This window comes from Vanellus vanellus, assembly GCF_965231255.1.
Source record: "Vanellus vanellus genome assembly, chromosome: 5".
Lineage (NCBI taxonomy): Eukaryota > Metazoa > Chordata > Aves > Charadriiformes > Charadriidae > Vanellus > Vanellus vanellus.
Genome location: NC_138910.1, coordinates 13,855,862 through 13,881,143, shown reverse-complemented (window position 1 = coordinate 13,881,143; position 25,282 = coordinate 13,855,862). Strand labels below are relative to the sequence as shown.

The window sequence follows — 25,282 nt, the reverse complement described above, 5'->3', positions numbered from 1 at the left end:
CCCCAGGCAGCGGGGCCCTCGCGCGGCCCCGGGCCTGGCCCCGCCGCACCGCGAGGCGGCCCTGAGACACGGACACCCCCCCGGGGCGAGCAGCTCCCCACGGGCGCCCGCGCCGCTCCCTCCGCTATCTCCCCGCTGCTCCGACCGCTCAGGCACTACGTGGGGCAGCCCGGCGAAGAGCGATCAGGCAGTGCGCGGGACAACCTCTGCGCCGGCGGCACAGAAGGCCCCCTGTGGGCGCGGGAGGCCCCAAAGGCGGGAGGTGGTGGCGGGCACCATGTCGGTAAGCGATATGTTCATCGTGCTGCAGGGTGTTCTCACCGCCGACCAGGACATCCGTGAGGTGGGTGCCGAGCCGGGGCGGGGCGGGGCGGGCGGGGGCCCAGGACTCGGGACCCGACCTGACGGCCGCCTGTCCCCGCAGGAGATCCGGAAGGTGGTGCAGGCGCTGGAGCAGACGGCCCGGGAGATCCTGACGCTGCTGCAGGGTGTGCACCAGGGAGCCGGCTTCCAAGACAGTGAGTCCGCCTTCCCCGGGGCAGCGGGGAGCAGCCGCCTGGGGAGAGGGGAGGTGACGGAAAGGCCCCCCCGGGGTACGCCCGTCCCTCTATCACGGGCGCCCCGTTTCCAGGTTTCAGAGTCGCCCGTGGGCGCTCCTGGGGTGTCCTGCGTGGGCTTCTCGGAGGCTGCTGGTGGTGGTGGTGAGTTGGCAGCTGGGAGGTTTCAAGCCAGATAAGTAGAAAAGCTGCCGTTCATCCTCAGGAAACACTATTTTTTCCCACTCTGCCCTCCCCAGATTCGTGTTTCACTGTCTCCGTGCAGAAGACTGTGTTCTTCTTACAGGTGTTCACTTTCTGGGTTGTTGAATTGGCTCACAAGTTTCTCTCTTAGCGATGTGCATGTAGTTTTTTATATCCTGCTAATTTTGCCATCAACTGATGGGTCTTTCTGTCTGTATCCCCTTTCTCACCTCTTCATCCCACCCCCCAAACAGCTGGGGGGTGTTCAGGCTGCTGTGGGAAGGAGGGGACTTTGGTTTGTACGAGACTGACTGTGTGTGTGTGTACATGTAAAATCTGCTTAATGTTGCAAAATCTAAAGGGAATTTGCAAAGGCTGATAAAGCAGGAGCTGTCCTTGATGTATATTTTAGTGGCAGCTGGAATTGTTCTGCAGTTTTTGAGGTTTGGGCTGTAGCTAGCCTGGTTCCTTGCTTTCAGTCCAGATTTGTTTAAAGTGGTTGATATGTTTCTGGGCCAACTCATTTTCTCCAGGGCATGAGAACAGACCTACATGCCAAATCGAATTTCTGCTCCTCCAGCACCATTTTTGGACTTACTGGTGAAACTACTGGAATAACTGTGTGTTTTTTTCCCTTAAATATGTGGCTTAAAAGCTATTTTTTTCAAGTCAATTAATATCTCCTGAGAAGAAGCATCCTTCAGATTTTCCTGGAAAGTCTTGAGAGGAATTTGGGGAGACATCTGGCAGGCCATACTCTGAAGGGGAATAGCAGGAGGAACCTCACCAGGTGCTGTTTTATTCACCTGCAGAGCTGACTGGTTGTCATCAGCCTGATGACATTCACCAGCACACTTGTGCTGGAGCTGGAGCCCCAGTGTTTCTCTGGCCTCTGAGAGGGTGTTTAGCAACGTGTAACACTTGATGTTTGACTACTGCTGGCAAGCGCAGCTTCCACCTACTTAGGAAATCTGGCAGTGCGAGAAATCAGAACTGCTGATTAGCTAACTTCTGCCAACATAGACTCAGTTTTCTAAGCTGAGTAAACCAATGAATGTTGTGACAGTTGTTTTGTGTGAGTATCAATTTCAGGGGTTGCTTTCCAGCATTTAATAGGAGAGACCTGTGTCTGGCTCAGTATATTTTCACTTGATTTTTAATTCTGGGAGAGAGGTGGTCCTGGAACTTGCAGTCTTAGAAGAGATTTGGAATAGTTAAAGTAAAAAATAAAAAAGAGAGAGGGGAAAAAAAAATCATCTTATAATTCTTATAATACCAAAGATAATGAATGCATGGTTAATAGGTTAGGAGTTAACTCATGATTATAGACCTGTCAGTTTGTCATCAATTCCAAGCATAATAAAGTAAGTCAAAGGTTTAGATTAATAAAGGTTTACAGCAGAATGATATAATGGCAATTAACAGAAGGATTGTTCAGGGGATTAAATAGCACTTGTCAGATGTCACATCTTTAGACTACAGTTTTATTTGGGAATGATTGTAGTTCTGCAGTGTAGTGCACTTAAATGGCTGTTTGGCTTACTATTGCATCTGTTTGCTGAGTCAGTACCACATTTTTATTAAGAAACTAGAGTGATTCTTCCTCATTAGCTTAAAAAGGGATAAGTGATGGCTCTTGGAACTAGGAAAGAAAGGATTATTCATTGCAATGGAGTTCTGGCTAAACTTCGTAGCATGAACATTTTTTAGCTTTATATTTATTTGTTCTAAGATGTGAGAAAAACTGTTAACACTATTAGTGAGCTATCTTGAATTATAAAAATATTAAATTATAAATAAACTATATAAACTAATAACTAATTAATAAAAAAGCAAAAATAGTATTAATTACTACAAGTTCACAGGTGACAGGGTAACTAATGATGCTTGGTGGCTGCAGCTGTATGGATGGTTTAAGCTGGTGCTGCTGCTGACAGAAGCTGTATTGCTTGTTGTGCCCCTTCCTTTGTGCCAGCATAAGTGGGAGATGACTTTCTTTCTCCCACAACCTGCTGGTTGAACCTTTGTAATTATTCTTGTATCACCAATTGAGGTAGAGTGATGACAACTTAAGGAGACAACAGAGAGCCAGGCTGAGCAATCCGACCTACCAAACAGAAGGGTAAGGGGTGGCATAATTTCTGTTAATAGAACTACAGGATGGTTGGAAGTTTGATGGAGGGCAGGTTCCTGTACCAGTCAGTGGTATTTAAAACAATATATTGCACAATGCCTTTCCTCTGTTCTCTGGGGACTTAAAATACTTCTTGGGTAAACCTGCTTTCATTGAGTTTTTCATCTAACTTCCTGTACTGTGGGGCAGCCACCTCCCCACAGAAGAGAGCTGTTTCACAGTGTCGGCTTCTCTGTGGTCTCTGCACCGAGTATGAGACTGTGTTTGGCTGTGGGATAAGCACTTTCAGTCATAGCCTTTATTCAGCTGTGGGGAAGGGAAGGAAAACCAGCAGAGCCTCAGGCCAGCAGCCTGGAGAACAGGGTTAGAGGGTCTCTCTCCTTCCATGCCCTGTCCAACATGGAGTTTGGGAACTGCTCAGAAAGCTGTTTGGGACAGCGTGTGCTGCAGCTGGCTGTTAGCTGACATGAGTCTGAGTGACAGGTAGGGTCTTTGGAGGCTGAAAGTCAACTTAGTGTGTCTTTGCTTATGAAATGCATTGTGTTAAGTTTAGCAAAGCATCAGTGGTGATACAGTGGTGCAAGGGTGCACGAGGATAGTTTGAAGTTGAGAGGTTATGTGTATTGTTGGGCACTGTTGTCTGAAACTTACAGTAAAGATTTTTTATTTTTGTTACAAGTTCCTTTGGTAGAAGCCATAAGGCAAATTTATTCCTTACTCTGTCCCCAGCTGCCATGTGAAGGCTTACCTGATTGACACAGAGGGTGTAGTTTGAGGATGGCGTTCCAAGGGCATCTGTCAGTGAGCTTCATACGTTTTCTTCATTCTGGCTGCCACACAGAGCACTTTTACCTTCTGCTTCCTAAAGCTTTTATTTTTAAGTGCCCTTCCTTTTTTTGTTTTTTAACAGAAATGATGTTTTATTAATCGAAAGATTTTTAAACACACTTAAGTGACTCCTAGTAGGGCTTGTTTGATTAAAAAGCATTCATCACAGTTTTCAGATTTGGCTTCTATATAGATCTTGTTTCAATAATCCTAGCTTCTATACATCAAGATGCAGGAGAGCCTGTTGGGTTGATCTTCCGCCTTCCTTGGGTCGCTACCAGGATTTTTGAGATGTCTGCAGCTAAGAAGTACTGGTCTGGTTAGTTCTGTCGAGCCCTGGTGCTGCAGGTGCAGCGTGGCTGTAACTCATATCAATAACGAGAGGTGACAGTGGATGGTACGTAAAAAAGAGACCATTTCTCTGCAGAGGTATAACATACATTGAGCAGGCTAAAATCCAGTTTCTTCAGATGTATCGCTTGAAAGCAGGAAATGTAATTTCCTGAAGGGATGTTGCACCTCATCTAACCTAACTGATCAATAAGAAAAAAATATTGTAAAAAATTGAGAAAGTTGTTTTTCCTTTGACGGTACAGGTCATTTACTGGCAGTGCTTGGTCTGTGTGCTCTTTTGGGCCGACTGTGTGTGGTGCTGTTCTGTTGCTTGTGATCTGATTGTTGCTGTTTTTTCTAAACCACTGCATTAGGTCATCTTGTTTCTCTCTTTAAAACATCCGTACAACCCAGCTAGCCACCCCTTCCTCTTACTCCATCCACAGAGCTAAAACTAAAAATGTCCTGTAATCAGCTCATATCTGGTCTCAGCTGTGTCCTTCCTCCTGCAGTGCCACCCGTAGCCCTGCCACTCCAGAGCACTGCTGTGTGGGTGGGCTTGTAGCATGGGGCTTCAACCGCATCGCTGCCCTTGCTGGCTCCATGCCTTGCCCCCCGGTGTCTGTTGCTGTAGTCCCAGCTCTTCTACATTTACAGACCCTCAAGTGAAATTGCCCCTCTGGTACTTCAGATGAGGTCTTACACTCAACACCTTTTTCAGGCTTTCTCCATCTCTGCTTGTCATCTCTCATGGCGTGTTTGTCGCTCTGCTCAGCATGTTGCCAGGCTGCTTTGCTCATTGGTTCATTCCACAGACAAACACCACATTGACTCTGTTTTCCTCCATTCCTGCCTCGGTCCGTTTGTATCCCCCATTGCCTCTTGGTCTTTAGGTTGCTTGACCTTTCCAACGTTTTCTCCTGTCAGTGCCCATTAGAGAATGGGTTCTTCATCCATGACATAAGTTTTATAGCAATAGTAATTATTCATGATTAGCAGTGATTCTTAAATAACACTGGGGCATCTTGTCTCAAGTTCAAAACTAAGGACTAGGGCAGATTAGACAGCCCAAAACTCAGGAGTATTTCTCATCTACCTGTGTGACTCATGGAGCGACAATGAGTATTTCTTAAAATGATTTGAATGTCAGTAGACTGTCTTGGACAAGAAAGGAGCACACATACCCTAGAAAACTGTTTACAAAACCCTGTTCTTGATCAAGTACTGAATGTTGTGCTGTTTCTTTTTCAGTACCAAAGAAATGTCAGAAGGCTCGTGAACACTTTGGTACAGTGAGAACACAGCTGGAATCTCTGAAGACCAAGTTTCCTGCTGATCAGTATTACAGGTGTGCAGGATCACACACAGCCAGACATGGATACGGGAATTGCCTGGGCATATTTGGCATAATTACTTTGGAAGAATGATTAAAGGATTATGGGGACCAATGCTGCTTTCTTTTTGAGAATTGTGAGGCTTTTATTGGCACAGATAAAAAATGCTTTTGCTCAAATACTTGATTTTTAACTTTTCACTAAAAATATGCAGTTTTCATTCTTTTTCCTGACACTTTCTTAAAAAAGAAAAATGAAAGTTTAAGAAATTGGTGTTCTGTTGGAGCTGCCCTTGTTTCTCAGAGCAGAGCATTTGCTGCTCCGTTAATTTCAGTTAAGCTGTTAGGTTTGGGGCATTTCTGAAAACAGAGCTCTAAACCTGTCGTGAAATGGCTGTTTGATACTGCAGATACTAAATGAAGTTGTTACTATTGTGTTTTGTGTGCTGCCAGAAGGGGACAGTGTGTAGCAAGAACATTTCAAAGAACAAGAATCTTGTCAGCTCGGATGTGCTGAGGGAAGAAAGGAGGGGAAGCCCTGGGTGTCTCGTGGGCACGACAACCTGAGAAACTGTGTGAGCCGAGTAGGGGGCTGAGAGGTGCAAGCAATTCTGGGGTCCAGCGTAGTGTCCTGGGGGGGAAGCTGTGGAGTACGAAGGAGATAACTTTGAGCTGGTGTCGTTTTATTAAGCCAAAATTATTGCAAAATGCTATGTGTAAAGGTGGAAAACATAATGTATACATAATGCATGCTTGTTGCCTAACTCTGCAGTAATAGATGTTACTTATTTTACCTTGACTTGGTGCTTGCTTCAACAGATTTCATGAGCACTGGAGGTTTGTGCTTCAGCGGTTGGTGTTTCTGGCAGCATTTGTAGTCTACTTGGAGTCAGAAACGTTAGTGACCCGCGAGGCTGTTGCAGAAATACTTGGGAGTAAGTTAATGTTGTAACTAAAGAGGAAAAAAAAACCTTGTGACATTTTTAGACATTGTAGCTTTCAGAGGTACAGGGAAAGAGCAGAACTTCATTTCTTCCCAAGAAACAGGTTCCAAAACTTATCTGGTATTTGATTTCATTATATAAACAACAAATTATTTTAGAAGGTGGAAATCAGCAAACCTAATGTGAACGAAAGTATTTATTCATTAGTAAGTGCTTCATCAATGAAGATTATACATTCAAATTGCCTAAATCTACCAAAAGAATAATACAAAGATGAGAGCTTATTTTTCTCACTGTTTGCTTTTGGTGTTAAAAAGTGTGGAAAACAGACTTAATTTTTGTGCTGTAGGAGAACTCTGTCCTTCCAGAGCAAAGGATTTGGAAAAAAAAAAAAAATCAGGCAAATATCTTTTGAAAAAAGGACTGCAGACCCCTCTCCTATATATTAATGTAAATTCAGTTATTCTGTTGGATCAATTATAACCTATTGCACGTCCAGTTGAGTATGTATGAGATGGTAAACTGAAATGCTGAGAAGAGGCAGTAATTATATCACATACAGGAAAAGACTGACTTTTATTTTGTAATAATATTTCATAAATTTGATATTTCAAATTAGCTCCAGTAAACAAATGCAATTTCAACTCCCTGGTTTTGCTCATGTTCCGTGCCACCTGATTACCACTCTGCTTTTCATCTCAGTTGAAGCTGATCGAGAGCGGGGCTTTCACCTGGACATTGAGGACTATCTTTCTGGTGTGTTAACTCTCGCCAGTGAGCTGGTAAGGAAGATATTCATGCATATATTTGGATTGAAACTGAATTAAAATAAAGTGTTTTCTAACTTTCCCAAGTTGTTCCTGGAAGTTATGATATGCAACACCTCCATCTGAACTTCTAGCAAATGCCTCTCTGTATGCCAGGGTTGTTCCTAACTGATATTTTAAGATTTAAATTAGTCACTTGATTGAAAATCCAGGATTGTTGTCAACAAAAAGGTAGATCCAAGTAGAAATAATCTGACTGCCTGGAGCAAAACCACTTCATTTGGCAAAGTAACTGATGGGAACAGTGACATGATTTGGGTTCCTCTGCTGATGGTCTCCTGTGTGTCTTCCTCTCGTAGGCCAGGCTGGCAGTGAACAGCGTCACGGCTGGTGACTATTCTCGCCCGCTCCGCATCTCAACTTTTATCAATGAGTTGGATTCTGGCTTCCGTCTCCTCAACCTGAAGAATGATTCCCTGAGGAAACGTTACGATGGCCTGAAATACGATGTCAAGAAAATTGAGGAAGTGGTTTACGACTTGTCGATCAGAGGACTCAATAAGGAGGCAACAGTTGGTGCAGGTGGAGAGAAATGAAGGATGCTCATTTTAACAGCATCATTGATTACCTCAGATGGTTGCCAATTTAGGAGGTGTGCTAGCGAAGCCTTCCTACAGTAGTTTAGAAGAACTGCAGCTGAAAGCTGCTCTCTATTTTCTTACAAAAGGTGTAGTACGGGTGTTAGATCTCAAAATGTTTTGTAAAGTCATGTCTAGATTAGGGCAGGAGGCTGTCCGTTACCAGTGGAATTCCTCTGTCAAAACACAGTGCCGTTCTGTGCACAGCAGCAATAGTAGTCGGTAACTCCCAGGAGCTGAGATTCTTATTAGTTCTGTAGTGTTGCTTCACTGCTCTGGCAGTGATGTGCTTCATCTGTCCCTGGTCACATGCCTCGAAAGATGTGTGCACAGCACGCAGCTCAGCGCAGATACATGTAGTGTTTTAAAGAACACAGTGTGTAAATATCTATACATTTTTTTAAGGCACTGATTTTTTTTTTTTGCCTTTTTGTTTCTTAAATTTTCACTTACATTGGTAAGTTGAACAGATTTGCATAACTGTTTATTAACCAGATCTTTTTAAATGGTTTCTGTTAATGTATCCCCCTTAATTGAGAAATTAAGTGAAAATATTTCTGAGAATTTCTCCATTGGAACTCGTATATTGCACCTGGGCACATCTCTCTTTCTCTGTCTGTCTTTTTTTCTTTTTTCCTTTCCTCCCAGATTTCTTTTGCCAGGGAGAGCAGGGTGTTCTCAAACATCTGCTTTCACTGGCTGGTATTTGTTTAAATGGCATGAGTAAATGCTGAGTTTTAAGTTTTAATATCATCATTTGCCTTGAGAACTCGGTGTAACCGATTTTTTTTTTTTTTTTTTTTTTTTTTTTTTTTTTTTTTAACTACCAAAGTTTCCAAATAGAGAAGTGTTAACTGATAAACTGCAGGTAGCATTGAGTTTTAACAACCTACATAGCCTACAACTGTACCTGTGTCCTGGAATTAAAAAAAAAAAAAAAATCAAAACACACCAAAACTGTAGTTCATGTAGTAAAATGTTTGTATCTTCAAAAACGGGGAAATTACTAGCTTCAGATACTTTGCATGTAAGGTGTTTGCAAACACCAGCAGGCTCTTTGATTTGTGTAAATACCTCCCAGGTTGTTTGTTCTCTTGTCCTAGGTGACTTTGAGTCTTACCATTCTTCTCCTACTTCTGGTGGTGCAGGAGGGTTAAAAAGAAAATCAAACATAGTAAGGGGGACGAATATTTCCAGAGGATGAACACAAAGTCAAGGTTATGTGGGGTTTGTTAGTGTTCTGTTTTGTTAGCAAAGATTTCCCTCTGTTTCAGTTAGGTTTTTGTTTATTTTATTGGAAGAAAATGGTTTCTTGGTTATTTTGGCCAATAAAAGCTGTTCTTTGATTTTGGCCATTTGGTAACTCTGCCTGTTGTCTGATAATCTGTTGTTTGCTTCCCTTCCTGGGAGCTTACTCTGAAATATCCTAATTTAAGTTCAGCCTTCAGCTGTACTTGGGCAATAACAGAATTCCTCGCTTTGGCTGTGTGCTGTTTGATGGGCCACTCTCACGTGCTGGCGAGTGGAGGCTAAGTTAAGCTGCAAACAGATCTCGTAGGCTTTTTTTTTTTTTTTTTAATTTTTATTTTGACCTATTTCACCAGGTAAAACAGGAGAGGTGTGGAGGAGTTTATCATTACTAAATCCAAGATGTTGTAAGGTTCATCTTCAGAGCATCTCATAATCTTTAAAGTTTGTCTCATCCTTTGTATCTTATGTCACGTAATGTAGGGAGATGGTAATATCCCTCTTTCACAGCTGAAGAAAATGAGGGTGTAACTTCCTGAGCCCCATGGCAATGACCCCAGCTTTCAAAGTAGTTCTCTGTTCTTGACCTCTGCCACTGTTTGCTTCTTTCTCACTTTAACCCTGTGAAGGTGGGAGGAAGGAAGCTTAAGCCAGTTCTACTACCAAAACCAGAGACTCGTGAAACAACACCCGAAGGCTCTGAGACACAGACGTGCGGGACAAGGTCACACAGGAAATGCGTGGGAGCAGGGGAATTAGAGAAAGGTTTCCTGAGTGTCAGTCTGATGTCTCTCGGGTTGGAGGACTCCTGGCATGCAGGACTGGGATGGGAGGCCACGTGGTGGGCAGTTTTCTGGTTTGTTAAGGCTTTGCACTAGCTTGTGTCCCAGGTGCTCTGGTCATATTTGGTCATGCAGCAGCTCTGCGTCCTGACATGGGAGCCCACGTACCTCACGCAGTTTTTCAGTAGATCCTAGATCTGCCAGCTCTTGCATCTTACATGGTTTCCAAGAGTTGGTGGAGATGCAACAGTGCTGTGCCGCAGATGCAGATACTGTGGGAGAGACAACTGGAAGAGCAAGTCTCTTACTTAGGGCTTACAAATTCTGCAAGATGTGGGATCCTTCGGTCTAAGGCTCTGTGAAGAGCAAGTGCCTGAGAAAGAGATGCTCCAGTGTTGTGTTCCTGGAGGGTGTTTAGCAAACACCTCATTCTTTCCCATTCCTAGGTTTTGGGAGAGTCTAGCATCTTCCTCTGGAAAAGCATCATTTGCAAGAGCCAGGCTGCGTAGTGAATTCCCCAGCCAGGTCTGCGTAAGGGAAAAGAAAATCACAAACTTTCTCCCTAGGCTGCAGCAGGGAAAGCTGGGGACATGCTTCTTTGTGGCTTCCTCTGCACAGGGGTAGCCTGTAGGACCTTGTGGCCTTGATCGTGAATCTGCACATTGCTCTGGTCCTAAATTATAAATTGAGCTTTTGTCCCAGAGCTGGGAGCAGAGGGAAGAAGGGAAGACCCAGAAAGACTTGAGTAGCGGATGTCTCCTCTCTGACCCTTCCCCTTCCCAGGGGTAACAGGAGCAGGTTAGCCAGCAGGGAACAGCAGTGAGAGATGGAGCTCTGAGGACTGCAGAAGTTTGGTGGCTCATGATGAATCAGATGCACTTGAACTCTGAACAAATAACTCCTGTTGGTATTGAATAGAGTGCGCAGCGTGCGCTGGCAGCTGGGAGGGGAGTGAGTCAGCGCTGGGGAGTCTGACTCAACAGCCAGCACAGCTATTCTCTCAGCCACTTCAGCCTGAAGTGTGTTCCAGGGAGCGCTCTCTTGGATCATCTTCATCTTCACTCACTGGTTTGGGTTCCCCCCCCCCCCCCCATCTTGACGTCATTTCTGTGGGTTTTCTTTATTTCAGTAAAAACGGCACTTAAATAGCTGATTAACTGCTCTTTATTTATAGCACTGCCTGTTCAACCCCTGCAGATCAATGAAAGTGCTGACCTGAAACCGTTTGGGAAATAGGGGTGAACAGAGCTCCGTGGCACAGGATGCAGAGCAGACCTTGGGGCTGGCTCTTGAACCGAACTCTGTCTGCTGGAATTGATTAACTCCAGCCTGAGACCGGCAACCTCTTTAAACTGGCACTTGTTAAAGGACACATTATCACCTCCAGACTGCCCTTTTGTAGCACCAGCACACATCTTTGCGCAGTCAACTGGCTCAAGGAACTGATCTAGCTGAAACAATCTTTATTTTTCAGTGGTATTTGCTCCCAATCCACACTGTGCTAGTGCATGGAGGGAGTCTGCTTCCTCTCCCTGTGGGGCCAGCTTTAAGTGCTCACTGAGCTGTAATGCTACATGGTAAATTGTCTGGGGTTTTTTTTTGTTTTTTTTTTTTTTCAGTAATTTAACTGCTTCCAGTTCTGTTAGGATTGCCAAGGATTTTTTCTTTGGGTAAATAATTTGCCTTCATTTTACTGCAAAGTGATGACTTCTGTCTATAGAGCCTCACTCGCATTTTTCAGCCAGCAAGGTCATTACATACAAAGGCAATTAACGAGAGCAGAAAGTGAACATGGATGACTCCTGGGGTCTGTGTGTGGATATTGACCCTGTTACTCATTAGCAGTCCATCTTCCCTCACTAAAGTACTGTCTGTTGCTGGATACTGTGGTGTACTGAAGTGTGTGTAGGGGCTGTTCAGAGAGCCTCCTGCCTGCTGAATTCATGGAGTGTTGTTAAGCAAGTGTTCGATTCTGAAAGGAATAGTCCTTTATGGTAGATATCTCCTGTACGTGTGTTGTGGGTCAGGTGTGAATTATGTGAACATGGGTGTCTCCTTACAGGTTTCTCCACCTCTATGTTACTGGCACTTCAAACTGGCAATTTTGGCTGGCACTGGTTAGCCATCACTGGAGGATTGCCCTGCCTAAGGGGAAAATGGCTGTCCTAAAACTAGTCCCTTCTTGAAAGAAGGGGGAGTACACTCCCTGTCTGAATGCTTGTTCATCTGCACGTTCACACTATGGGTGTACAAACACCTAACCTGCTTCTGTCGGGAGAAATATAAGAGCCTGAGCCCTGCGAGGGCACTGCCTGCTCTGCAGGGAGCCTGCTGTCTCCCATTGCAGTAGGGAGAGCTGTCTGGCTGCCTCTGGGTCTGCAAGGGGGCCTTGTGCAGCTCTCGTAGGCTTCTGCGAAGTGTGACAACCATCACAGCCTGTTGGGAGACTTCAACAGGGACCCCAGAAAGCCTAAAGGGAAGAAAAAGCCTGAGATTTCAGCTCCTGTGAAATGGTTCAGGGCTGTAAAGACCTTGTGCTCTTCATGTGTTTTGGTTATCCCAGGCATCAGTCCTCTGTGACCTTCTTATGACCTCCAGGCTTTGCCAGCCCTCCCCACAACACCAAGAGAGACATTTGATGCAGGTCCTCCCAAGGATGTGACTCTGGCACTGAAAGGGAGGTTCCTGCGCTAGAAGGGTTCAAAACCACCTGGTGTTCCACTGTCGCTGAAAATATGGGTTCCTTTGCCTGCTCCTACACAGGGTACCTTCCGTGGGTGGGCTGTTTGCAGCCTGGGTCTTCTCACCTGCAGCTGAGATAATTTCTTGGGGATGCAAAACCTGCACTGGTGGAGATCACACTGGGACAGGATTTGAGCTGGAGAGTTGCAGAATATAATCATATTCATCCCTGCTAACAGACCCAAAGCCTAATGCCAGCTTTGCAACTTCTGCCAGCTACATAACTGCTCCCAGTCAAGCCCTGGGCAGAGACCGTTGCTGGAGGATGCTCTGCCTGTGTTCTGATTCTTTGTTAGGGTTCTCCATCCTCTGTTCAAGAGGACCCTTTGTTCCTATCACTAAACTTTTCCATCTATCTTGAAGAAAAATGGTCCCTTGGGGGACCATCTTCAGCTTCCTGAGGGAGATGTCTTTTTTTTAATAATGCGTGCCCCTGGGGCTTGCCTGGGGTTTTTGGACACTGCAGTCTTACTGTCAAAACTTTTATTTTTATTTTTTTTTAAATGCTTGTACCTGTCTCCAGTCATATTGATACTTTGCAGCAGCCTCTGTAAGAAATAAAGCAGTTCTGTGTCTGCCTGATCAGTAAGACTTTTTGTTCTGTCATATTCCACTGTAGTGACAGAAGGTCACTCAATGGTGACAGTGAGATCTTTGAACATTTATTTGAACTTTGTCAGGAGGACAGTTTCCTCTATTGCATTTGGTTCCAGGTTTTTCCAATTTCAAGTCAGATTCTGATTCCAGCTGACTCTCACCTGGTTCCCTAGCATGCATTTAAGAGGAGACATGGCTGATGTCACGAAAGGAGAGTTACTGCAGCTGCCTCATCCATAAGCCCTGAAGGGACATTTTTGACATGGTGCTTAGAAGACTTGAATATCTTCCCTTTGAGGATGTCAGGGACAAGCAAGAGAGTGCAAGATTCACCCAAACCTCCTGCTGGAGATCTGCTTTCCTGGGACTTTAGCTCCATAATAGATTCGTGTACGTTGAATGACTGAAGTTCCCTGAGGCAGGAGATCTGAGATCATCTCAGAGCCTTTTTTTCAGGATTTAGGATGTGTTGAGGTCAATCTTGGTCTCCAGTGCTAGCTATAATAGCTTATTGCTTACAGACCAAAGCTGGTGCTTGCTTCCAGATGTGTTCTTGTTCACATAGTGGAGGCCCGCGCTGAATGCCCCTTCCTCACTTCTGTTAGGAACAAGTAGGAATGCACAAGAATGCCATAAAAGAGAGATCTCTTCACTAAAGCAGAAGTCTCTGCCTGCTAAAGTATTTGCTCTTCATCTCCCTGTGTTTTTTTCAGGCTTTTTTCACTCAGCCTGTTGACTCTTAAAGTAGTTATTCGTTCTTTCCTCGGGACCTGATCTCACAGGGGCTCTTAACCCAGTGTTGTGTCTACTTTGTGAGCTCAAAACCACATGGACTCTATGATAAGGACTGCCTCTTGTTGTTTTCCTGGTAAAAGACCAGTAACATCCATCCTAAATTCTTGTTAAAGGTCTTTTTGAGTTCTGATAAATCAAGGGAGTAATTGGCTTTCTTTTTTTTTTTCCCTAACACGGTACTTCTAGAGAGGCCTGCTGGTACTAGCCGGGTAAGTTCAGTGGGCAGGAGTCTTGAAAAGTAATCTTAGTATTGTCAGTCATGACTACGAGAGGTATAAAAATATTACAGAGGCCAGTTTGGAACAAATAATTGCTTTCTTGGCTTGCAGCCGGCCCTTTTCCCAAGTACCCTGGGCCATAATAGCATATTGTCAGGTTTGTTAATCAGAAATGGAAAAATACAGCACAACTAATCTCCAGGGCTGCCAAGTAAGATGTGTACATGTGATACTGAAAGACCTGGAACTTCCCAGGAGAGGGATCATCCAGTTCAGAACGGTGCCTGAGGATTATGGAAACCTACTGCCTTGTCAGTGTGTTGACACTCCTCACCCCTCCTCTACAGGCTCACCCCACAGCATGAGCTCTCGCAGGGCCACAGAGACTGTTCTGTGCTCGTGCTCCCTTTCAACACCTGTAATTTAAAGGCGGGCGAGCAGCTGAGTACACACCGGACATAGAAAAGATAAATAACACTGGAAGCACAACCTCTGTCCAGTTTGACAGGTTCAACAATCGAGCTGTCGCTTCCTGTAGCAGGCTGTCCCAGATCAAAGAGCTTGTCCTGTTCCCTGGCTGCAGGTTTTTTTGGACAGGGCTGCAGCACCAAGTACACATCCTGCTCGTAACTCAACACCCGGCGATTATTTATGGACCTTCTTTTGGGGAGAGTTTGCCTGGTTCAGAGGAAATGGGCCATGATTACTAGGAGCCTGGCAGGCAGGTGTTTCCTGCGATACCTAGAAAAACCCTGAATCTGACAAATTGAACAATCACCCAAACACAAGATTGATGCTAAATATCAGACCTTTTACATATACTTATTGTTCTCTAACCTTTTTGAACAGTCAGGGTGACTGAAGGTATCTTTATTTAAAAGATATGGCTGTACAAACAGTCCACGGCTGGTTTTGAGCATGAATTGGTGTGGAGAAAGCCGCCGTGCTGGAAAATAATTGAAAACTTTCCAGAAAGCAGCAGCTTTCTGTGGCTGTGAAAGCCACTCAATGTTTGGATAAATTAAGCTATCAGGCTTACTGTACTTATGCCTTTCCCTTATCAAAAACTGCCACTGAGGAGGCAGCCGTGCCTTTTTGATCTTGGGAGAAAAAACAAAGGTGCTACAAGCTGTTGATTTTTGCTTGTTCAGTTGAATGGGGATTGAGGGCTGTGAGATGCAGATCTGTCATGCTAGCATCAGAGAAATCTTCCTCCAGCAGCTGCTCTGCTTAGGCATCCATCTATTTGAAAAACTAACAACAAACTGTAAAAGCAATGCCTCTTGCTCTTCACTGACTCTTCAGTTGGGGGAACAAACAATTTATTGTCTAATGACTAGTTAGAAATAGCTGGAGGGAATTCCAGCTCGCTTGACGGAGTCAGGCTGCTGCCCCAACAAGCATTTTGCCAGCTATCGCTTGCTACAGCGCTTGGCTGTGCGCTGCCACCCTCACATCTCGGGTGCGTGTTTGTAAAGCCTCCAGATGACGCAAACCCCCCCCCCCGTTTCCTCAAGGACAAAATGAAGCACTAAAACACTGGATGGTGCAGATGAAGAGAAAATACAGCCAGTACGCAGACGTCTCTCTGCTGGTGTGTGCCTCAGTGCCCGGAGCTGTGTAACAAGCCCTGGCAGCTGTGGCAGGAGGACAAAGCAGTGGATATGGTTTGGCAGTCTGCTCAGGGCTTGTGTCAGTGGTGACTTTACAAGACTAGGGGTACCTATGTGAAGGTAGCCTCTGTCCACCTTTGTTTGTACGCTCACTGATGCTGGTTGATTTCTGGAGAAATACATAAGTATGCTTCCTTGTGTGAATCCTCCTGTAAAATAAACGCCAGTAACAGAAATACTTTGTTTGGAGTGAATAATACTGATTGGCTTTGTCTTTACTCTGGGGGATGAAAGAACACCTGCAGGCTGTCCTCCGAGATCCGCCGACCAAACTTCAGGCTCCTTTAATTTAGCCTCTAGGGCTGTAATCTGGCCTTTGCTATGTAAGTCACAGCGTGACATTTTGCTGATCTTGTAATCGCAAGGCTGCAGTCAGTGGTAATGTCAGGCTGAAAAGGTTAAACCCTGTTTGCCTTTTTACCATTGTTCGGCTTTGAGTCATTTCCTTGCTGCGGAGCTGAGAGAGGCTGGACCTTATGGGGGAGTGCTTTGTGGCCTCAGTTTTGGCTCTCACTTCTGGTGCACTGGGGCCTGACCTACCCAGGCAGGGCTGCAGCCAGAGCATAAGATTTTGTGCCAGTCTATTGTTGTCTAGGGAGAATTAGGCTAGCAGGCTTGTACCGTTCTCCCAGTCTCATTAGGAGCAGCTCCTGAATTCTGTTCAGGGAATCCAAAGAACAGACGTAGGCACATTGTTCACCAGAATGCCACCCACCCTAAATGAAGTATCTACTCCAGAAAACGAGTAATAAAAAAAAAATACCCATCTAGAGTCATTGAAACATAATTATTAAAACCTTTTATGTTACTCTACAGTACAATGTAAATTGTTCCTTTCAATTAAATTTTGAAATACACTAGATTACATCATTTAAATAATCTCAAACTTTTAAGTTCACTATTAGTGGTAGCAGAACTATATTTACATACACTTCTGAGATATTTCAGATGCAGTGTTATGTTCCAGTCCCTAAATCAGTTAAATAACAGACATTCAGTGAGGGTATACTGCTCTTCCACAGATTCTACACACATTTGGGGTGTTGGTGTGAGAGAGCAAGAACTCCTTTTATTCTTGTCTGTTATTTTTTATGCTGTGTGCATGCAGCTGTATCTGAGCAAATTGATACCTACTTGATTTGGATTAAAGATGAAAGATCTTTCTTTTTAAACAAGTATTTTGACTGAATACACAGAGGTGAATAATGAAATACAGTCCTTAGGAGTAGTGGTGGAAAACATCATTTTCTCCAACTTTCCTCCCCTGTTGCATAATACTGCACCTAATTTTGACCCTGACTTTACCTAATGCTGATGAAATACAGTCAATGGTGTAAACCTCTCTCATGTTATCAAGACTGGCTTTCAACACAATCCATGCAACGGCAAGCATCATACATCATTCTCCCACAGTGCAATATTAACAAGTTAAATTCAGTATTTTCCTCCAGAGATCTGCTCCTCAAGGGAAGCCCATCTCTGTATGTACATCAGCCACAAACAGGTTGAGTCCTGAGGCTGGAAATCAGAACTAGGGTGTAATGCCTGCTTCCAGTGCTGCCAAGACTTTGTGGGCCAGACTCTTCCCTGTGTTGTCCATGCAGCAGAGCAAGTTCAAGACACCGAGGCTCTCGATGATCCTTGCACATGGCACTGGTCAAGCCAAGTCTCCCCGTGTGCTGCCCGTGCAGGACTCAGGGCCTGGTGTGAGGGGTGCTGATCATGATATTGGGCAGCGCGTTCCGCCGCTTCTTCCAGGAGCCCAGCTCCCTCGAGTACCGCCTGATCTGCCTGAACCAGTGGTGAGTCCGTGCCCGGTCGCTGTCCCGGAACACAAACGCCTCCCGCCTGATCTCAATGAGTTCAAAAGTGTCGTCGCAGTCAGGATCAGTGGAGACGATGCAATTACTCAGCCTCAAGGGCTCCCTGAGCAAATGGAACTTCCCATTATTTTTGTCCCTGATGAGTACCAGCACGGCGTCCTTCACAGGCCCTGGCTCGGCTGACTCCAGACTGGACTCGGACACACGCTTCATGTTCACCAGAAGGAGGACCTGCATGTTCTGGAACTTCAGGGTCTTGCTACCTTTTTTCACCCACTGGCCGTCGGGGGGCTGGGCTAGCTGCAGAGATCCCTCCATCACAAATCGTGTTTCCTCCCGCAGCCAACCTACAGTTTTGAGGGCGGTTTCTCTCATCTCTATATTGATGACTTCCCTCTTCTTCTTGCTGTCCTGGCGAAATGAGCGGAGAGTCCATGTGTTCCCCTCCTGCTTGGTTTTCATGTTGATGTGCTCCAGGTGGGACTCAATGCGGCTCTTGGCCTCCCGCAGGCTACCATGATCTGGGTGGTACTCAGTAGTGGCCTTAATGATTCTGCTGAGCAGCAATGGGTACTTGGTGACTCTTTGCAAAGGAGCCATCAGGAAGGACCTCAAGTTCATCCGCCGCAGTGCTGTGTTGTCATTCTGGGAGACATTGAGGAATATTCTGCAGGGATTTAAGAATAGGGAATGAAATGGTGGCTGTTCTGCCAGCAGATGCTGCAATCCTAAATGCAAATGAACAGTGTAGCGCTGACAGCTGCTGGGCACTGCAGCCCCCCCTCTGGCTTTGTGAATTCTGTCTTCTCAAAAATTAACAGCAATTTCTGCAGCTGTGCTCAGCTGCACAACAACAACGAGGAGCCTGGGACACTAGCACATAACATCCTAGCAGTCTTCTATTAAATCATTGTTAAACAACGAGGGTGTGATCTTTCACTGGTACGCACCGACGTAAGCCCGAGGCAGATACATCAACTTATATCAGATTACATTGATTTGTAGCTCCTTTCATCTTAAGATTACAAAGCACTCTCAACAAGAATTTGTTACTGTCATCATTTTAAGCTGCTGCAGTGGAAAGAGAAGTGACTCACCTGACATTGCCCAATAAGCCAGGACTAGGAATGGGAAACAAATTCAAGTCATGCATGCTTCACACAGTGGCTTTACCCAGTGGAAATCCAAACTGCGCCCTTGCACAGGGCCTGAGAGCTGTTCTCAGCTGAGCACTATTTGGTGACAGTTCAGCGCAGTGGTCAGTGGGCAAACACTGCTACCACAAAATACAGTATATAGCTGGGGACCAACTCGCTGCCTCAGTGGAGATATGAAGGACTGAATATCTTTTGGAGAATTAATTACTCTCCTCATCCCAAGAGAGAGCAGCTCATCACTGAAGAACATTAGCATCAAAACTTTGATCTAGTTGAGCTGACAAAGCCTTCACCCTCAGCCTGGTGCCTTCCCGTCCCCAAAGCCTGGAAGAATATGCTCAGCCCTTTTCTCACCTCAGCAACTCTTTCTCCTTCTCCAGTGCGTTGAGCATATTCACAGAGGAGGACTGCTGAAGACAGTAGGTCTGAAAGGCTGGCAGCATGTTGACGAACTCTAGAAATACTTCACCGATGCACACGGTCATCAGGTCATCATCCCCCTGCAAGCATGCAATACAGCCCCTGCTGGGTTAGCTCAGGAGAGGCACAAGCACGAAGCCTGTGTTCAGTCCTATCAGCATGAACCTACTGCAGGACCTGGTGAACACCAGACCAAAGGTGGAACTGGGCTCACCCTTCCTGGTGGAAAGGCAGTACCTGCAGGTCCAGGGGGAAGCAGTGCATGGGGAGGAGAAGGAAAGCTGGTCTAACTGCTTGCTCTCCTACACATAAAGAGCTGTCTTCTCTGCTTCTGTGGGCTCAGCCAGCTTACCAGAGCAGGGACACAAAGGCCAGAGGCCAGAGTGAGCCTGCTAGTCAGGAGGATGTACTGGGGCCCTTCTTTGCTGGCAAGTCTGCCGTAAGCCTAATACAGCAGTACATACATTAACAGAGAGCGTCTACGAGTAAACAGGCAGGTTAGGCATGTAACTCAGGTAACAGACATGGCACTTCACAACTTCTGCAGTTGATCCCAGCAACTGGCCTGGCTGGGAAGCAGTCTCCTTCAGTTGTGCTCTTACTGGCTACTTTGATGTCTACATGAAAAATAAATTTCATTGTAAATTGTTCTGTCATTTCTGGATGTGTAATAAGATAAGAGAATGGTAAGAATCTGGTACCACATAACACTCATCTTTGTTGAGGTGTATGCTGACATGCTCTGCAATCAGTACTCATTTCATCAGCAAGAGAGGGAGCAGTTCTCTGGCTGCTGGCAGCTTTCTGGTGCAGTACTGAGCTCTGACTGCAAATGTAACAAGGAGGAGGAGATAGGGAAACCCATGGCTGTTTGTAGAAGCTATTGTCTCAATAAATCATTCACAGGGGACATCACGCCCACAGTGCATATCTGTCTTCACTGTGCCAGGTGTATGACAGTGGTTGTCAAAGTTGCCAGTTTTTGAGATGTGTCACTCAATCTGACATGCAGGCTTTCGGAGAGAGAGAGGAGGTATGTGTTTCCTCAAGAACAAAACATCCTGGTGAAACTGATACAGCAACAAGTGTGTTTTGGTTTCTTGAAGAAAGGAAGGTGTGGAGCTCTTTATATGTCCTTTGCAGTGATTGTCTACTGCTCTAGAGTGTTATTCCTATTTCTCTGCCCTCTGACTACCATGCTGGTGCCTGCATTATCAAAGCAGAGAGTGAGGTCAGCAGCTGTGACCTGGCACAGGCCTACTGAAATCACTGGTTTACAATAGCTGAGGGAGCAAGGAACTAGGTAGCTGACCAGAACCCAGGAGTCCTACCTACTGATCCTCTGCTCCACCCGTGCTGCCCCACTAATATAAAACCTATCCCTGTCTGCCCGGTCTAGCTCCTTTAGAGCATGCAGCATCATACCTGGTCAAAAGCCTGATCGATCTCTTCCTGGAGTATCTCGAGGAAGTTCTCGTTGAGGTCAATGAGCTCCTGGATGTTGCTGAAGATGCCCAGGAGCTGCTCCTGGCTCAGCAGCCCAGCTGCCTGCATGGGGAGGTAGAACTCCTCTTTGATGATGCGCAGGTCCTCTCCATAGCTGGCCTCTGTGTTGACAAACTCCAGCACAGACTCCTTGCGCTCTGTCCTGCGCTTGCGGCACTTCTCACAAAGGTCAGCCCGCCTCTGATTGCAGTTCTGCACATCCGTCTCCACCGGGAGGTCCCTTTCTCCACAGTCAGTGCAGGGGCGGTGAGCTTCCCAGGCCTGCAGGGAGCTCAGCGTTTCAGATGCCCTGTTCCTCCACTTTCTGGCTGGCATCTGGCCAATGCCACTGTCTGCCCTCTCCACATCTGCTGACTTGGTCCGGGTGGCCTCGCTGGGATCCAGGTCATCCCGGACATCATTCACACCAACAATCCCACTGTCCGTGCTCAGGCTGCTGACATTGCTCCAATGATGTCTGGAGCGGAGGGAGCCACGTGGGGCACGGCGAGTCTCATCAAAGCTGCCACCATGGCCAAGGTTGGCTTTTGCTACCACTGGACCTGAGAACAGACACAAATCATTACAGGCACTGCCAGCTGCACAGAGCTCACCTGAGGAGCCCAAGCTGGCACAGATATGAGTGGCAGGAACCCTGGGGGGCAGAATAGATCTGGTGAAAGCAGGGCTGTTAACTGTTTCCCCTCCTGTTTTGCTGCTGAGACTGGCAAGAGTCAGAAGTAAATGGCTCCCAGGAGAAGCCTGGGGCATGTCATCCCTGCACTGCCCATACCTGTGAACTCATTTGGGCTCTCTTCCCCTGCCATCTGCCAGGCACGGACAGAGACACAGCAGAGTAGATCTGATTTCTTGCACACTTGGGTTAAACCCAGAATGCTTCCCTCCCCCAGGTCAGTAGAGTTATTTCATATTTACACCAGCATAGCAGCGCTCAGCATCTGGCCCATCAGCCCTCTCTGAGCGTGCAGAATGTACCGTAGTCTCGCTCCTGCCGGCGCTTCTGTGCATGCTGCCGTGCTGCAGCTGCAATCTTCAGCTCCAGCTGCTTCCTCTTCACCGAGTCTGTCGGCATAGGGTCACTGAAGTGTGGCCGCAGCCGGCACTCCCGCTGGGCCTTGGCACCATCCGTGCTCTCATGGACGATGTCGGAGCTGGATCGGCGGCAGCTGGGACTGGGGTTCTGCAAGAAAGGCAAGTGGGTTTGGAGCAAGGCAGTGGTCAAAGCAGCGCCTGGTTTGCAGCCACTGGACTTCAGTTGCCAAAGGAGAGAAAATTAAACTCATCAGCAGTTGGATTGTGGATGCAGCTCTGCTACATGATCATTAGGAAATCTGTCCCCCCAGGTCCCTCTGTCTTGCTTAGTCCTAATAGCAAGGATTCCCTTTGTTGTTGTGTAGCCCTGAGTACAGTGGCTCTGTGGTGGCTGGATCACAACTGTCAAATAACCATGAAGAAGGCAACAGCACAGCCCTGGCTAAGGGGCTCAAGGCAGGGCTGAGCCTGTCCTCCAGGGATCTGAGCTAGCTTGCCTCTGTTCTGTGAATGGTTCAGCACTGCAGGATCAGGAACTCCAGCCTCTATACCTCTAACCTACATTAGCAGTTTGACCAAGTGGGGACTAGGAGGGAGCCTGCCTAACCTCCCGGGCAGCGCAGCAATGAGAGGCAGGCAGCACACTGAAAGCCATGAAGAGGTTATTACTGAACTAGTGCAAGAGATGCAGCGGCAGATAGGCAAGGGCACAAAACTGACTCCTGTTTCATTAACTGTAATAAAAAAGGCACTAGAAACACTTCTAACAGAATTTAATCACTCATGGGAATTGGTGTGATTGCAGATCCCAGGTTTCCACTCTGTCCAGTTCCTACAACAAAGGGATCCTTTAAACCTTCAGACAAAATAATTCTAAACACATGCCCAAGATGAGAGGGGAACTCCTCTCCCTTACACTGCCTGCAGGTGGAGTGTCGCTGGATGTCTCATTGCTTGGCTTTTCCTTCCAGGTTTCTGTTGCCATGGACATCGCTGTGGGCTGCTGGCTGTCCTCTGGAGGTGGGAGATCGGCTTCCCTCAGATCACACTGTCCCTTGGAGGGGGATTTGGCATCAGTCTCAGCATTGCAGCTGCAGGGGAAGAAGCAAACTCTGATGAACATCACGTATGCAGTTCACCTGCTGTTGCTGACACAGATGAGAGTGAGCAGCAAGCCCAGGTTTGAACAACCAGCCGCAACAGTTCACAGAAAGTGCAGGCAGGAATCTAGACCGGCTGGCATGGATGGCTGTGCCTGTGTTTCAGCAGGTCTAAACACAGCTCAATTATAGCAGTGCAAATCGGGCAATTGCACTCACACCAGCATCAGTCTGGGATATCAAGTCTCGGGTGTTCACAGGGCATTTTTGTGCCCATAAAACATGAGGCTCTCCCATAGGGACCAGAAAATCCTCTAACTAGGCCATATCCATATTTGCTGCTATTTAAAGAGATGTTGTCTACACAGAAACCATATTGCTCATCTGGAACAAAATCACCTGCTAAAAAACGTAATACTTTGAAGAGATTAGAGGATTAAAGGAGCTTTCCCTCTGTTTTTCATCTCATATGATCCCAAGCCTGCTGAAATCACTGGAAAGATTCCCCCTGCTTTCTGTGAACTCAGGATCAGGCCTTCTGGTGCACTTGAGTCCTGAAAAGATTGGCAGAGTCTGTTGTTCTCACTTGGCAGTTCTGGGATGCTCTTATTCACGGCTGTCTGGTGTTAACAAGGGCCTGGCCTGGCTGATCCAGGCAGCCTGTTCCAACCCCACATTCCCCTCTCTGTAGACACCACCACCTCTCCAGACAGACACAGTCTGGTGCAAAACCACTGACTTGACAGAGTAGTTGACAGGCTGTAGTTTTTGATACTACTTGTGATACATTTTTTTAACAGACTCTAAGACACCTTATTTCCATGCATAATGAAGCCTGCTTGGAAGAATATTTTTTTTTTTTCATTTTGGGTTTACTTAATTTTTATGGGCTTGGATTACTTTAAAAAGAAGGGTTGTCAGGACTGGATATGGATGCTTGCACATAGAGGAAGCCTGTGCCTGGAACATACTTCAGGTTATGCATATATTTTTATGCTTAACAAAAGTCTCCCACCACAAAAATCTGCTTCTTAAAGGCTTCACTTGTGAACTTATACTGGTGGGTCACACTGCTAATGTGCAATTCCAACACTGCCAGCTACAAGCAATCACGAGACAGAAGGGCACTTTCCTTACAATGAATGACAGTTGGCTCCGGTAAGAAACCATCAGCCAACACTGAAATCACTGAAGAGGGAACAAATCTCCCAGAACACAAACTGGCTCTGTTGTCAGGCCAGAAAAGTTAGTTTGCAACTTTGCAGCTGATGCTTTTTCAACTTCCTCCATTTTTGCTTCCAGGCCCTAGCTGACACTACCAGAGGATTTACCAACTTAGAATCATAGAATCATAGAATTGTCTAGGTTGGAAGAGACCCTTGGGATCATCGAGTCCAACCATCTACCCTACTCTACAAAGTTCTCCCCTACACCATATCCCCCAACACTACATCTAAACGTCTCTTAAACACATCCAGGGATAGTGACTCAACCACCTCTCTGGGCAGTCTTTCTGTGAAAAATTCTTTCCTAATGTTCAGTCTAAATCTACCCTGTTGGAGCTTGAAGCCATTCCCTCTTGTTCTGTCATTAATTACCTGTGAGAAGAGACCAGCACCAACCTCTCTACAGTGTCCTTTCAAATAGTTGTAGAGAGTGATGAGCCTCCTCCTCCTCAAACTAAACAGTCCCAGCTCCTTCAACTGCTCTTCATATGATTTGTTTGCTAGAAAGAGTTTAGCTGTGGCTGCGCAGCAATGGCACAGTGCTAACAGCAGGCTCCTGGCTTTTACTTTTTGCTGTGCTAACTCCCTGCCATGAGGATTTGGAAGCATCACTTCACTCCTCCAGGCCTCCTCTTCCCAGAATAAGATTGGGATACCAACACCAACATCAGCGCTGACACGGAGCAGTATATAGTACGGACTGCATCCCCATCACAGGCTTGCAGTAAGAGCAGAGCAGGCACACAGAGTTTGCAGTCCCATCATGGTACTGCCCTGGCCTGGTCTGGCTTGAGATGTTCCCGTTTCCTTCCTCCCTCCTGTCACAAGCCACATTTGGGGTACCGCACCTTCAGCCAGTCCAGTGTAAATGTCTGTGTGGCCATGATCTAAAATCAGTCTTGAAATCATCTGGGTTTAAAAAAATATCCTCCCTCATACATTCCCAGCCAGATCATTTCACTGATGTTCCATTGAGTTGGATAAAGTATGAACTATTCAGCTGGGCACACTTGTGGGAAAGAAGGCAGAGGTTAAGGAGCAAGAAAGCTTTTGAAGAGGATTTGCCACTGCCGTAAAACCATCACTTCCAAAAGCTGCTCCTCCTTAAACAGCTTCTGGTTGAAACGTGCAGAAAGAAGAGACCATGCTGAGGCACAGAGAGGCAACAGGATGTGTCCAAGGTCAGTAGCAGAGTTCAGAACTGGAATATTATCTTCTCTTCTTGGTCACATCACCCTTGGTCACA

General features: G+C 46.2%; 1 protein-coding gene across 1 annotated transcript; it reads left to right on the top strand.

Moving 5' to 3' along the window:
• The first annotated feature begins 247 nt into the window (after positions 1 to 247).
• TSN (translin) lies at positions 248 to 9,074 on the top strand. The gene is made up of 6 exons (XM_082483744.1): positions 248 to 343; positions 425 to 518; positions 5,287 to 5,383; positions 6,188 to 6,303; positions 7,015 to 7,094; positions 7,439 to 9,074. Exons 1-6 carry the CDS (start codon positions 278 to 280, stop codon positions 7,673 to 7,675), a joined length of 690 nt encoding a protein of 229 aa, XP_082339870.1. The 5' UTR covers positions 248 to 277; the 3' UTR covers positions 7,676 to 9,074.
• Positions 9,075 to 25,282: the final 16,208 nt, after the last annotated feature.